A 14,076-nucleotide genomic window follows, 5' to 3' on the forward strand; every position below is an offset into this window, starting at 1 on the left:
AAAAAAGGTACGGAGTACTTTTTCCGCAAATAATAAATCTCAAATGACACTGGGCAAAGCTTGCCCGCGGCTGGGCCCAAAAACGGCTGTCAATCCCACGCCCCTAAAACTAAAAACTAAAAACTAAAAACGCGACCCGGAAACGCTTGAACGCGCTAGACGAAGGTGTCTTTGTAATGTTCTTCTTTCCTTGTTCTTGTTCCTTGTTCCCGGCTCTGTTATGGTCATGGTCCATTACAGATAATAACAACTAGTTCTTCTTGGCCTGTGCTCATGATCTCATAGATCCACCGGGCTGGCTGGAAAGAATTGGGACAGGGAATAATCCGGATTTGACCCAGATCCAGGTCCAGGTCCAGGTCCATGTCCAGCCAAAAAATCTAAATCTATGATGCAACTCTGGGTCGCGCTTCGGAACAGGAATCAAAACAAGCAATTATCCTGGTACAGTGGGGGATAGGTTCATCGGGAAAGGTCCCCTATTCAATCGAGCCCACTGTGATGGTACATTTACGGAGGGCTCCGGAGGATGAACTTGAAATCAATCAGAAAAATCAGATGTATATCATAATCTACTGTGCTCTACTTGTGACATCCAGATCCATATCCATCTCGGAATAGTTACTGAATAGTGTGCATACATCCTCCGAGTAGATACTCCCGAATACTAGTATCCAGATGTCATTTGGCGTCATTGGTGACACAACATGTAAATAATATGATCGGATACATGTCCTGCACGACGCAGGAGGTGCTGCACATCGGAGAAATATCCTGAACTTTGGGCTAAATTTACCATCATCTCGTCTCTGCGAGTACTTACACAGTGCACAGTCCAGCGTGGCTGGAGAAAGTATATACTGCATTTATGCACTGGTACTCATGTCCGATCAATATGATAGACGAATAGCCGGGATTAATTCCATTGTTCTCGCTGATTGCCGTTTGCCGCCATGCAAGGGGAATGGATAGTTTAAAGCTCCATGCGCTTTCTATGGGGACGGGATATACCATACATGTGCTAGGCCACCTGCATATTACATATAAACTACCTTCTCCGTACGGATACTCCGTCCAACTTGAACTTGAATCATACGGATACAGGGACAGAAAAGACATAAGGATATACATATTCTCAGCCTCTTTGAGATCAACGACCGGTTCCCTAAGTTCCCCACCGGTCGTACCGAAGTTCATCCACTTACCCACTGGCAACTCCTTTCTCCTAATCCATCAGAAAAAAAGAAATTACTAGTCAGTCCTCGGCACGGAAAAAATCCATTTTGCAGGCGCTGGCAGTTGAAAGGCTCCCGCGTCCCAAACAGTCGGAACGACTAGTGGGATCAAGTTCCATCAACATGTTTACTTTCTACTGCGAGTCCGTAGTTGCAGTTATCCGTATGTATACTAGCTACAGCCGATGATACTACTTAGCAATTTAGCAGCTTATTTGAATAGCCGAGTATAGCACTAACCCTGGAACGCGTGTAGGTGTTAAATTGACTTTGGTAAACAAGGCCCCGCGCCGGTATGGATCTCGCTCCATCCTTAATTATGAGGGTTCAAACAACACGATAATTGGGTGCGACCGGGATATTGTGGCGTTCAGCCCCAGGTTCCACATGCCGCAGCACGAGGAAAGTTACGGTAATTTACAGGAAACAGACACCCCCGGTTGGAAGAGATGGTAATTTGGAAACGGACTGTAAGGGACTGCACTATTAGAACAAGCAGGTCCAATCATTGCAGGATGGATGATCCATGAAATTAATTATATTGTACATGTACCTAATAATAATAATTTCGAATTCTCATTTCTCATCTACTGTGCATGATATTATGTACTAGGTAGTCCTGATATCCCCATGTCTCAGTACTCCAAGGCCCCATAGATGCACGGGAAAGACCCCTGGTTTGCCTCATGGGCATAACCCGCTGCAGCTGCCAGGCGGAGTAGCTGACGGTGGAAATATCCGTGAAAATACCCATGGATTCAACAATCTCGATAAATAAACAAACACGTCCCAGAGTTCCAGAGTTCCGATCAAGGTGTCCATCCCCTTCAAACTATGTGTACACATCATAATCGACAGAGTAGATCAATGGGACTGGTGGACACCAAGTCGGGGACGATCCGGATCCAGATCGTTTTTCTTCCTTTTTTCTTTTTTAATTTTAATTCAATTTTTCAATTTCATCTCTAATAAATTCTGTGAATTTCTAGTGTCATACCTTGTATTTACACTTTTTGTAACCTTATATTACCTGGGGCCACACTCAAATCTATCAAAATTACGGGTCCCTCGTATCCAGGTACAGGTACAGGTACAGCGTACCTTCTCCGGCTGGCTTTTTCGGCTTCCCCCCCATTCTCGACCTCCAATTGCATTCCTCGACGAGGTCCTGTCATATTTTATTCCCTTTCTCTTTGGGCTTTTTTGCTTTTTTCTTTCTTTTTTCTTTCTTTTTTGTCTCCCCTACTTCACACTCGCTTTCCCTCTCTTTTACACGCTCGTTAATCCCAATCTACAAAGATTGCACTTCCGTCCGGAGTCTCCTGCAGGTCCCAGAAGTTGACTCCCTATCGGTCCCGCCCAATCCCTCCTACTGTACTCGTGTGTGATCAATCAAACCAATTTCGCTACTCAACTTCGCCCCAACTGCATTTCATTGGTGCTCGAACCCCCTGCCTCAGCTTGCCAAGTTGTCCACTGTACGCGAGGAATCCTACCTACCGCGGGGAGAACCATTCTTTACGCGCGCATTTCCCCCTCAGGAGTCCCGAATTTCGATCTATTCTCGACTCAGCTTCAACTTGACCTGGCGATTGACGGTCATGCCGCTCTTTTCATATCGTAGATAAGCATTGCCTAGTGAGTATCGACAGGAGAAATATACCCCATCAAATCTAGACGCTAATATGTACTGCTTGTCCACAGTCACAGTCACTCTCTTGTGCACTTTTTGTCTTTCATTACCTTCCCCCGAACCAGATATATACACTGTGTGAACTATAGTCGCTCGTTCATATATATACGCCCCTCGCCCAATCGATCCAATGATGAACCGGTTCCGCAAGAATAAGAAGGCCAAGGAGGTCAAGGAGATCTCGGCCTCGGACGACCTGGAGAATGGCCCATCTCCGTTACCATTCAGCTTGAAGCTATCAAAGAAAAAAGATGTACCAGAGGAAGAACCAAAGCTCCAACTAGCCGACGCCCTACCTTCCTCAGATGATTTCCGCACCAGTCTACTTATGCCAAAGCTCTCTGCCCGATTCAGCATGCTACGAGAGCAAGACGATCCAGCCTCATTGATCGGCAAGGCTAGCGATGATAGCGTCCTTTTCCCCAAACGAGCATCTCGTTTGAATCTATTCGGCCACGCCCCCGCAATGTTGACAGACATCGACGAACTTTCTTCCAATGATGGCAGTCGGCCTTCCCTTGCCCTGGGCCGCACTGACTCATACGCATCTGGCGGTGATGCAGGTTACGGCACAGACGATGACCGATCACATGGTGGGAGTATCATGAGCCGAGCTCGACGAGCAGATGGCAACAACCTATTTGGAGGTCGTCAAAAGGTGTACCGAATTCCTGTTCGCTCACCAGGTGGACCATCTTCACCTGCTTCTGAAACCCAGCGAGGAATGGGCAAAGCAGTTTATGAACATGATCTTAATATGTCTGCTTTCCAACGCATGAGGCTTCAACAGAAGCAACAACAGCAGGGATTTACCGAGGAACTGAACCTCGATATTGCAACACCAGATTCCGAGGATACCCCCTCTGTCTCATCCGCAAACCGTACGACATTCTCATCGACAGCATCTGGACCAACGGCCAACGCTCGTTCTTCAACTGCGGCTACTTCTATCGACGAGTCACACTTCAATCCATCCCAATCACAACCCTCAGAGTCCCCGGCTGATGTTCGACCACCCTTTCCCCTTATGAACCCACGCCCTGGCTCAGTTCGATCCCGCCGCCTTTATGGCCAAGGTCTGACTCAGAACGTGCAAAGCCAACAAAACTCAACATTGCACCGATTGGAAAGTTTAAGCCGTCAACGATCCGGTACCCCAGACCTGTTGAACCGCAACTACTCAAGGAGCGCTTCCAACCTCCGTGACCGACTACAGAAGCTTGCTATCAACGAGCCTACTGCTTCTCGACCTACAAGCCCTCCTTCATCTGCTACGTCGCCGAAGCAATTGTACCACCCGGAACCTGCACCCAAGGATCATGTTTCTCCGACAGCCTCCAACTTCGGCGCACCCCCTCTGAGCCCGCCTTCAAGCGAGACAGGTGATGGAAATTCATTGTTGGCCGCGGCACTGAGCCCAGAGGATCGTGGAAAAGCAACTGCGATGGGTCTTTTCAACAGGCCCGCTACAGGTTTTGATGAACAGCAATTTGTTCGTCGACAGCTGCAGATGCATCAGGGACGAGAGACACCACCACCTCGTCGACCTTCTTCTCCTCGCCGCATGATGTCCCAGGAACAGCCAACTCGTCCACGTGGACTTTCAAAATCAAGCTACCGTTCCCGAGCCGAGTCTGCCTCCTCACACTACAGCAGTGATGCACACCATGGATTAGAGCACTCCAGAGCATCCAGCGTGGAGGCATCTCCCCGCATTCCTGGTGCTCGAACATTTTACGCGGCATCGACCGATGACTCAGGCGATGAGAGAGATGATCATCAATCATATGAAGTGTCTTCTATCACATCTCAAGCTACGGATTATGGCCCGCCACTGCACCAGTGTAATAATGTTTCTAAACCGCCTACACCAACCGGTGAGCACCACTTGGAGAGCTTGCCCGAAGTACGATACTCTGATCTTGGTGATCTCAAGCCAATCGAAGAGAATGAGATCCCAGAGGAGGACCAGCCTCTTGATATCACTGGCTCTGTGACCCCGGAGAGACCAGACTCGCCAACAATCCAAGCATCTGAAGTCGTTCACAATGATTTCCAGACTCGCCTTCGGTCTGCAAGCGAGCAATCATCTGACATTCCTCCATCGCCTCTCAGACTTCCTGTGGCCATCTTGGAGCCGAAGAAACACGAGCCTGAGATCTCAGTTGTTGAGGTCCAGCCTAGTCCTACATCAGAGGACCACCTTCGCGTAGATACCGTTGGTGAATCGACCGAGCCAGAAACCTCAAGCAATCGCGATTCATCCCGCCAGTCTGGCGAGGTAATGACTAGCCGTGGCAGCGAGGACTCTTCAAATTCCTCAGACACTGGTCTGTCTGGAAGAAATGTACCCACTTGGGAGCAAGAATTGTCCTACCATCACCGCCGCGACGGCAGCACAGAGACCCAGAGAGAACGCGAAGAGTTTGCTATGGAGATTGCAGAACGCCGCAGAAAGATCCAGGAGAAGCTACGAAGTGTCGCAGAAAGCGAGAGTCGTTCTAGTAGCCCTACACCGAGCCAGCATACTCCCGACTCGAATGTCAAGACTGGCAACGCCTTTTCTCTTCTGAAGCACAAGTCCAACAAACAAGGAGTCTCAAAGGCAGACCTATACGGTTTCAACAGCTCTTCCACTCCTTCCCTTGTGCCAGATGACTTGGTGCCCCGCGACGACCGTCCCTCCGTGTTCAGCCGCCACTCCAACTCCAGCGTGCCCCAAATATCATCAGAGCGATCCTTCCGATCCCGCATGCCAACTCTCAGCCGCAGCGCATCTCGAGAGTCAAGCCATAGCCGTGGCACATCTCCACAGCCAGGATACCGGGCACCAAGAGACCGATCCGGCTCCGATGCCTCCGGCCGCTCCAAAAGCCGAACCAGATACCGAGACCGAGACGATCTCGAAACTGTCGAAGAGGGCGCAGTAATCGCGCACGAGAACTTCGTCGCCCCAGAAAACTTTGAGCCATACATTCCACCCTCAGTCCCTGGTTCCGCACGCCCATCACTAGAAGGCGACTCAAACTCCGTCCCATTCGATCGATCTACCTCCGCAGCTTCAGGCCGGTACCGAAGCGCAAGTAGATCAGGAACCCCCAGCTTCCAATACGAGCGCCCATTCCAGTTCAACCAGGCCCAGGCACCTGCTTCATCATCCATGATTGGAGCTTCTCCACGTCCTTCCCCCGCTACACCCGCATACTCTGCCAACGCAACTCCTCCTCTAAATGAGGACGCATCCCCAACAACAAGCCTTTCTTCATCTTCCGCGGCAAGCTCGCAGGCTCTCCCCCAACGTGCCCCAGGGCACAACCTGCTCCACAAGCGCGCAGTGAACAAGAAGATCATTTCCGAACCAACATTCGTCTCTTGCACCTCCAACGTTCCCACCGTTGGTCTTCAAAATGGCGCCGCAGCCCCGCCTCCACTCCCACCCATGAACCCCCGTCGCCGCCGCGGCACACAGACAATTCTCTCAGCGTTCAAGCCTGACTCATCCCGCGTCTCGTCCCCAGCACCCAGTATCTCCGATGAGACTAGTGCATTCGCCTTCGACGATGAGAAGCGCCCTCGCTCCCGCAGCCGTCTTCGCAAGAAATCAATTGAGGGAGGTGATCGTGAGCGGGTAGCTATGAGTCCCCCACCAGCTCTACCTGTACCGCATTATCCTCCTCCCGCGATACCTGTGAATGGTGGCATGTTCTAATCTATACCAACTCACCTATCCGCTATGCATTCTTTGATCTTGATTTCTTTATATCTATGTTTGTGCTTCAAAGCATAATTCTGCACATTACGTTCTTTATCCGATATACACTCGGATTTCCAACTTGGCTGCTCTAGCCCGATTTCTTTAATTGCCGATTCTGATTCTTCATGACCATATACCACCTGGTGCATTTCTGAGCGTCTATCTTCTGTCTTCTATCTTTGTCTATCTACTATGTCTTATTTTCTTTTTGTTTCGTGAATATCCCAGAGCGGAGGTGTACCCAGGTATATTTTTTATAAAAATTAAATGGATAAATACTGATTTTCACTATGACGAATATAATCTTCTCTCTTATTATATATTGTAATATGTGTTTTGCTTAGATTTAAATCTATATCTTAATATACTATTAGCTAATAGTCTTGAAGTTTTTGCTGATCTAAATAATCAATTGATATAAGGGTTAACAGATTGTCTAATTAGGGATGTGCCTGCACCGTGACGTAGCACATGTTGACTTCTAAAATTTCTTTATTGTCTATAAACTTGAAGTAACTAGCTAGTATTATTGATATTCCACGTCTTGTTATTTATAGTTACTATTAGTAGGTAGTATATTAATAGCCTCTCATGCTAAGAGTATCTAATTAATCTCTAGTTCATAACTAGTTGGTATTAAGCAAAGCCGCACTTCACTTCTGTTGCTATTATCTCTACACTTAAACACCAAAAGTGTGCAAAATAAAGTTGATTAAACACCGATTTGTCTACTTTGAGCAAGAGACTATGGAGGTATAATGTAAAGGATAGTTGTTCTCAGCGAGGCAGAAGTTGTCTTTAAGAAATAGGATTACCTAAATTCAGGCAGCTGAGAGAATACTCTCACTCTAAAAAACACACTCTTTTCCTTTTGACACGCACGCGCCCAGATTTGTTTTCCTTCGGCCAAATATCGAGTCTCGATTCTTTGAAACGCGGAAAATTCGGAGCTCCTATGGCACCAGGCAAGTCTCGCATCGCGCGTGAGCACTTGGGGGATACATACTTCAACATGAGGCAGTCGGGTGCCTGGATTTCATACTTGCCTCCTGTTTCCAGCCAGGCGTGGAGAATCATCCATAACCCACAGAGAGAAGAAGAAATCATTGCCAACCAGACCAACTTTGCAAGGAAAGCAGAAGCTAGTGGATGTATGGGGCTCCACTTTGAGGCAAACGAAATGACTGTCGAGGATTATGACAATGAGCTTGGGCTACAGCAACAGCGACAATCCAAGGCCCCCAGCTATGATGCGGACGATGCGGCTCTAGATCAAGCTTTTGAGTATGGTGAGATACTCTGAGACCCTTTGAATGCCTAGCCAATATGGCTCAGCACAATAGATATTGATTGATATTCAACCGCAGATTCGGCTCTCCAGGACCACCTCCGAAGCAAGTTCGGCAATGTGAGTGTTTCGAGTGGCCGTGGCCGAAATGAAGAATTCATCTCATCAGCTCGACATATTCTGAGGTTGATGGTCCATGGGGTGCAGGAGCAGGCTACGGCTGGCGCGATTGTCAATAAGCTGGTCAATGGCACCGAGGAGCCTATTCAGGCCTCGACTCAAATATCACAACGAAGCTGTTCATTACTGCCTTCGTTTCACACGACAGTTTCTCCATCCTCAAAAGCTCACGATGGAGTGACAAAAATTCAAATTCCTTTCCATATCCAACGAATCACCGACCCAATTGTTTCTCCTCCACGCTCCCCAGTCCTGGACTCTCCAACGACAACTTGCGCGCCAACGACTTCTGAGCCTATTTCCTCTGAGCCCAGCATGCCGCGAAAGAAGAAAAAGAAATCTAAGAAGAAGAAGTTGGCAAAGAAGTCGGGCCCTTCGCCTACTTGCCCAATCCTACCTTCGACTGAGGAGAGCACGGGCAAAGTCTCCACTCTCTCTTCCCCGGCCTCAACCTGCACCGCGGTTTACCTGGGGAAATTCAGTCCTAATGATGTGGCTCTTCGGCCGGCTGAAGAGCTGGCTGCAGAGAATCATCCCCAGGAGGTAATCGCGAGTGACATTGAGAGACCGGATTCGCCTCCGTCACCTGCCCGGCATGCAGGCTCCGACAGGTCCTCTCCTCAGCTGTCCTCAACACCACCAGAGACGGAGCCAGAATTGTCAGCGACAGTGCCAGCAACACCAGATAATGTACCAGAGGTATCGCCAAAAGACTCGTTCAACCCTACCACTATCTCTTGGTCTAGCTTCGAGGATCAGCCGAACTTTTATTCCTGGTGGAACATTCACCAACACGACAGGGAGCACTTGTACTGGATACATGAGGATTGGAGCACGGTGAAGGTCGACATCTCAACATTGAATCGGGAGGATGACCCTTCAGCGTGCTACTTCTGCACCGAGTGCCGTCAGCATAGCCCGGACAAATTGTGTTGGTGTCCAAAGTGTCAGAAACGCATTCGCTGGTGTTGTTGCCTTCACTACCCCAGCTACTGCAACTATCCTGGTCAGAAAGCGGCTTATCAGCGATATCTTCGTCAGTTTGCACTCGATGCCGAGACAGGTTTTCCTGGAACCCCGGTTTCCAAGACCGAAAAAGCACCCAAGTCGCCCGACGAGACAGAGGAAGCACCGTCCGTTTCTCCTGATCAGGTCGACACTTCTACTCCTGCTGCCCCCGGAGTTTCTGAGGCCGACGAAGCAACCAAGACGCCTGACAAGAGAGAAGAAAAAGAAGAGGCAATCAGGTCTCCCGACGAGAGAGGGGAAGCGCCGGCCGTTCCTGCTAGTCCTGCCGGTACTCCTCCTGCCGCCCCGGCAGAGACCGAATTGATTTCTCCCGAGCCAAAGAAAAGGAGGAGAAAGCAGTGGCCGAGAAGAAAGCGCAAGAAGATTAAATTCAAGAAAAATCAGATGACCTGGTCTGATGATACATCTTCTCCTGGTCCATCCCCACCCCAAGACCCTTCACCCAGCCAGGGCATGGCTGTAGAGACGTTGTCTCTTAAACACATCCCTGAGCTCACACCCACGTCGTCTCTCAGTTCCACTGCATGGGATGCCCCGAAGTTATTCACTCCAATTGGCGGTGTATCTGGTGCCGTTAAAGAGCCCGACTTTCTCTGGGAATTCACCAAAGACTCTTCCTTTGTCTGGAAACGGAAGCATCCACGCGTTGTACGACGAATGTCTTGGCCAGTGAACCACTTGGGTATCGATGAAAAGTTTGTCAATTCCGTCTGAGAGTGTACAGTACTTTCATGCACTGCACGTTGGCGCTCGTTGGCAAAGAAAAAAGAATTGGTAGAAATCAAATTGGTAAGCGTCTTTTTTTTGTATGAAGAACGAGATTGACGACAACCTTGATGGCTACCATGAAAAGAAATCTTTATGATTGACCTATGATGATGAGGAAGAGAAGGATTGGGAGGAGCATGGTGCAGAAAAGCATATATCTGGGTTGAGAGCAGGTTCCTGAGATGACCAGTGAAAAATGTATGCAGTCAGTGTCCACCAGGTGAGGCAGGTCCTGTATCAATGAGATATTGGTGGACTTGAAAATTCAAAAAGGAAGCCCTGGAGGCTATTTCCTGATGAGAAACTCATCCATAGATCATCTGTTGTAGGTTCTAAGTTGTAACGGATCAATTAATGTAGCCAGTGGAGCTGAGGTTAACGGGTGGGAGTGGAAGTTGCAGATGTAGGAAAGAGCCGGCGAGTGGCCCTGGGCATTTGTCATCCATGGATGTGCACATCAAGTGTATCAAAGAAAGATATGCACTATGTACATATCAATAGTAGTAGCACATGTGCACATGTGTAAGACTATTCAATGTTGTTCTTTCGCTACTATAACACTTCTAATTAGCCACAGTTCATGAAACTGATACATTGATTTGAACCAGTCTATCTCTGACACCTTCTATACAATTTACACATGCTTCTAGTCAGTTCAAATGCGGATAATAAGAGTAAGTAGTCATAAAAGGTATCATGAATCATTTCAATACAATCTATGTATCCTAAATTTTAAAAAAAGATCTATAAAGAACAGAATAGTCACTGCTTATCGGGGAAACCAAAGTTCACACCAAAAGGAGGGTAGACATAACGCTGGAAAGAGTTGGTAGCAGCCAAAGAGTCCGAGTACTTGCGGATAATAGCAACATCGTCCGCATCCAGCTTGATGAGATCGGTTCGGTTGGCCTCGATGCGAGCGGGTGTAACGGATTTGGCGAGAACAGAGGAGCCACGGGCAACTAGAAGAAAAGAAACGAGTTAATCACAGTTCCAAGGACTAAGTTTAGAAGAAATGGAAAGGAATTGAGAGAGAATCAAGAGAAACATAGGAAATGAGAGGATAATGGGCTTAGAGGGACGCTTACTGTGCCAGCTTAGCAAAACAGCGGCAGGTGTGACACCACGCTTCTTTGCAACAGCCACGATAGGCTCTGCAGTGAACAGTGGGCTACCAGTGCTACCCAGGGGACTGAATGCAGTGATATGAATGCCCTTCTGGTTGCAGAAGTCGACAATCTCCTGCTGTGGCAGAGATGGGTGGTTCTCGATCTGGTTGGCAGCGGGGGTGATGGTGGCTTCGGGCAGAAGCTGCTCAAGGTACTTGACACTGTAGTTGGAGACACCGATAGCTCGTACCTTGCCGGTAGCTGGGAGCTTCTCCATTGTCTTCCAGGTTGTAATGTGGGAGTGACTGTGGATAATATCACGGGATCCATCTGGCAGCTTGGGGAAGACTGGGTGGTTTCCTTTTCAAATAGTTAGTTTTCTAGTCTTGTATTTCTTGGATTCCGCTTTCATTTCCATCTTTGCATGCATGTGTATGCATGCTGCGCACCCTCGGCAACTTTGGAACTGGAGGGGAAGAAGACTAACCATTGGGGTTCATGGCCAATGGCCAGTGCATCAGGTACAGATCCACATATTCCAGACCTAATCTCTCCAGACTCAGAGCAAGACCCTCGTCGACCTTAGCGTGATATGAGCACCACAACTTAGTAGTAACGAACAGCTCCTCGCGCTTGACAAGGCCAGCATCGATAGCCTGCTTAATACCATCGCCCACCTCGTCCTCGTTTCCGTAGTTGAAAGCAGCGTCAATGTGACGGTAACCAGACTTAATGGCGTGGAATACAGCACGAGCAGTATCTCCAGGGGGAGCTTGCCATGTTCCAAGACCCAAAGCTGGGATCTCAGCGCCAGTGTTAAGCTTAAAGTGGATGTCTGAGGCGGCCATTATGATGTATACAAATTCTTGGTTGAAATTTTGGAATTACTGATCAATAATTCAGGATTGAAGAATATGAACAGAGAAAGAAAGAACAAAAATAAAAAGAAAGAAGTCAAAAAAAATGGCGAGAGGCGCGTAGAAGTAGCTCGTTATAATGATATACCGAGACTAACTAGATTCCTTCCCCCCACGCTCACGCGGGGTACAAGTCCGCCCCCCACCAATTCTCCGTCTTTCATTCCCCGCCACCTTTTACCCATCAATCACAGTCCGTCCTGTCTCAATGAAAAATCAGCAAGGATCACGAATAAAGTGGCAAGCAATTTCCTCTACCGAACACAAGCCAGAGACAGAAAATATCTCGTGACTATGCTTAGATACACGCCAGACATGATTCAAAGAGTGTTCACCCACACTATTCAAGGAGATCTCGGCGGCAACTACCTAATGCGCCAAATCGAGTAAAACGCGGAAACCGAAATCCTAGACAATTTGAGTCTTGGTTTAGCATCGGTTCCACCTGACATCATTTCCCCCACGATGCTGACCCGGGCCCATTGTGATTCGTTCACGGATTAGCCTTCTGTGGGGTCTCCCCTGTTCTTTCCTGGAGTGTGGTCGGTCCGGATACTGGAATCCGACATTTTTGGTGAAAGATGCATGCTCGCACAAGGCATGGCTGCAAATCATGGGCTATTTCTGGGGAAAGTTGCCTGGGACAAGAAATTTCGCCCGATATCATACTATGATCATCGGAAACTTAGATGCGATTTGCTATTATGGTCGCCGTGGTGTAGGCGACTCTATATATGGCATAAATGGATCTTGACTTCTTCCTGTCTCCCCGGATATCCATCAAGCATTCAGACTCTCGCAAATAAGAAGACTTGTATTTCTCACTCTTGAAAATTATATTCGAGTGTTCTACAAGACTTATACACTTGATTTGTTGGGTTTCTTAAGACCACACCCTACAAAAAACAACAAAGTCCTTTAAAAAAGCACTTTCTTACCTCTCAAACACACACAATGGCACCCATCGCCATCGAGAACAGCCCACCTCCCACCATCAACAAGGTGCGGGACGGTCAGGCTCTGGAGGAGACCTCCGATGCCATCGATGAGGTCAACGTCCTCAAGGCCAACATGAAGAAGGAGCAAGAAGAAAAGGATTTGTACGAAGAATCCGAGTTCGACAAGTCCAAAGACAAGACAAACTTTCGTCAATACGAAGATGCCTGCGACCGGGTAAAGAACTTCTACAAGGAGCAACACACCAAGCAGACCGTCGCCTACAACCTGAAGGCCCGCCACGAGTTCAACAGCCAAACTCGTGCCGAGATGACCATCTGGGAAGCCATGGAGAAGCTAAACACTCTGATCGACGAGTCCGACCCTGACACCAGCCTGTCACAGATCGAGCATCTTCTCCAGTCCGCCGAGGCCATCCGCCGCGACGGCAAGCCCCGCTGGATGCAGCTGACCGGTCTGATTCACGACCTGGGCAAGTTGCTCTTCTTCTACAACGCCCAGGGCCAGTGGGATGTTGTCGGTGACACTTTCCCTGTCGGCTGTGCCTTTGACGAACGTATTATCTACGGCCGTGAATCTTTCAAGGATAATGAGGATCTCGGCCACCCTATCTACGATTCTAAGTTCGGCATCTACTCTCCTGGATGTGGCCTTGACAAGGTTATGCTCTCCTGGGGCCACGACGAATACCTCTACCACATCGCTAAGGAGCAGTCTACTCTTCCCGATGAGGCTCTCGCTATGATCCGTTACCACTCTTTCTACCCCTGGCACAGCGCTGGTGCCTACCACGAGCTCATGGATGATCATGACAAGGAGATGTTGCGTGCTGTCAAGGCTTTCAACCCATACGACCTGTACAGCAAGAGTGACGGTATTCCCAGTGCCGAGGAGCTGAAGCCTTACTACATGGAGCTCATTAATGAGTATTTCCCCAACAAGGTTATCCGGTGGTAAATGTTTTCGAAAAGAAAAGACATTTGATAGACTATTCTCCATTTCTTGCTTTCTCACTACACTTTCATGAGATTCCCATACATTTTCTACACCATATTTGTTTTGTTTTATCTTCCTTTTTTTTATGATGAAGCGTTCATATAAATATCTACACGACATAAATGAATTCTATCGAATCCAGCTACTCAC

At 48.3% G+C, this 14,076-nt stretch overlaps 5 protein-coding genes across 5 annotated transcripts; 4 read left to right on the top strand and 1 right to left on the bottom strand.

Moving 5' to 3' along the window:
• Positions 1-3,058: 3,058 nt before the first annotated feature.
• Positions 3,059-6,637, top strand: N7478_008166 (uncharacterized protein; the record flags this gene model as incomplete). The annotated part of the gene is made up of 1 exon (XM_056924380.1): positions 3,059-6,637. One exon carries the CDS (start codon positions 3,059-3,061, stop codon positions 6,635-6,637), a length of 3,579 nt encoding a protein of 1,192 aa, XP_056777106.1.
• A 1,000-nt stretch (positions 6,638-7,637) lies between these two features.
• N7478_008167 (uncharacterized protein) lies at positions 7,638-7,985 on the top strand (the record flags this gene model as incomplete). Its single annotated transcript, XM_056924381.1, has 1 exon — positions 7,638-7,985. The coding sequence occupies one exon, from the start codon at positions 7,638-7,640 to the stop codon at positions 7,983-7,985; it is 348 nt and encodes a 115-aa protein (XP_056777107.1).
• Positions 7,986-8,159: 174 nt separating this feature from the next.
• On the top strand, positions 8,160-9,893 carry N7478_008168 (uncharacterized protein; the record flags this gene model as incomplete). Its single annotated transcript, XM_056924382.1, has 1 exon — positions 8,160-9,893. The coding sequence occupies one exon, from the start codon at positions 8,160-8,162 to the stop codon at positions 9,891-9,893; it is 1,734 nt and encodes a 577-aa protein (XP_056777108.1).
• An 816-nt stretch (positions 9,894-10,709) lies between these two features.
• Positions 10,710-11,904, bottom strand: N7478_008169 (putative glycerol dehydrogenase; the record flags this gene model as incomplete). The annotated part of the gene is made up of 3 exons (XM_056924383.1): positions 10,710-10,909; positions 11,036-11,416; positions 11,544-11,904. The coding sequence occupies 3 exons, from the start codon at positions 11,902-11,904 to the stop codon at positions 10,710-10,712; spliced, it is 942 nt and encodes a 313-aa protein (XP_056777109.1).
• A 1,023-nt stretch (positions 11,905-12,927) lies between these two features.
• On the top strand, positions 12,928-13,887 carry N7478_008170 (inositol oxygenase; the record flags this gene model as incomplete). The annotated part of the gene is made up of 1 exon (XM_056924384.1): positions 12,928-13,887. One exon carries the CDS (start codon positions 12,928-12,930, stop codon positions 13,885-13,887), a length of 960 nt encoding a protein of 319 aa, XP_056777110.1.
• Between the last annotated feature and the right edge of the window lie 189 nt (positions 13,888-14,076).

The sequence above is a fragment of the Penicillium angulare genome (genome assembly GCF_028827245.1).
Source record: "Penicillium angulare strain IBT 27051 chromosome Unknown utg000005l_segment0_segment0, whole genome shotgun sequence".
NCBI lineage: Eukaryota > Fungi > Ascomycota > Eurotiomycetes > Eurotiales > Aspergillaceae > Penicillium > Penicillium angulare.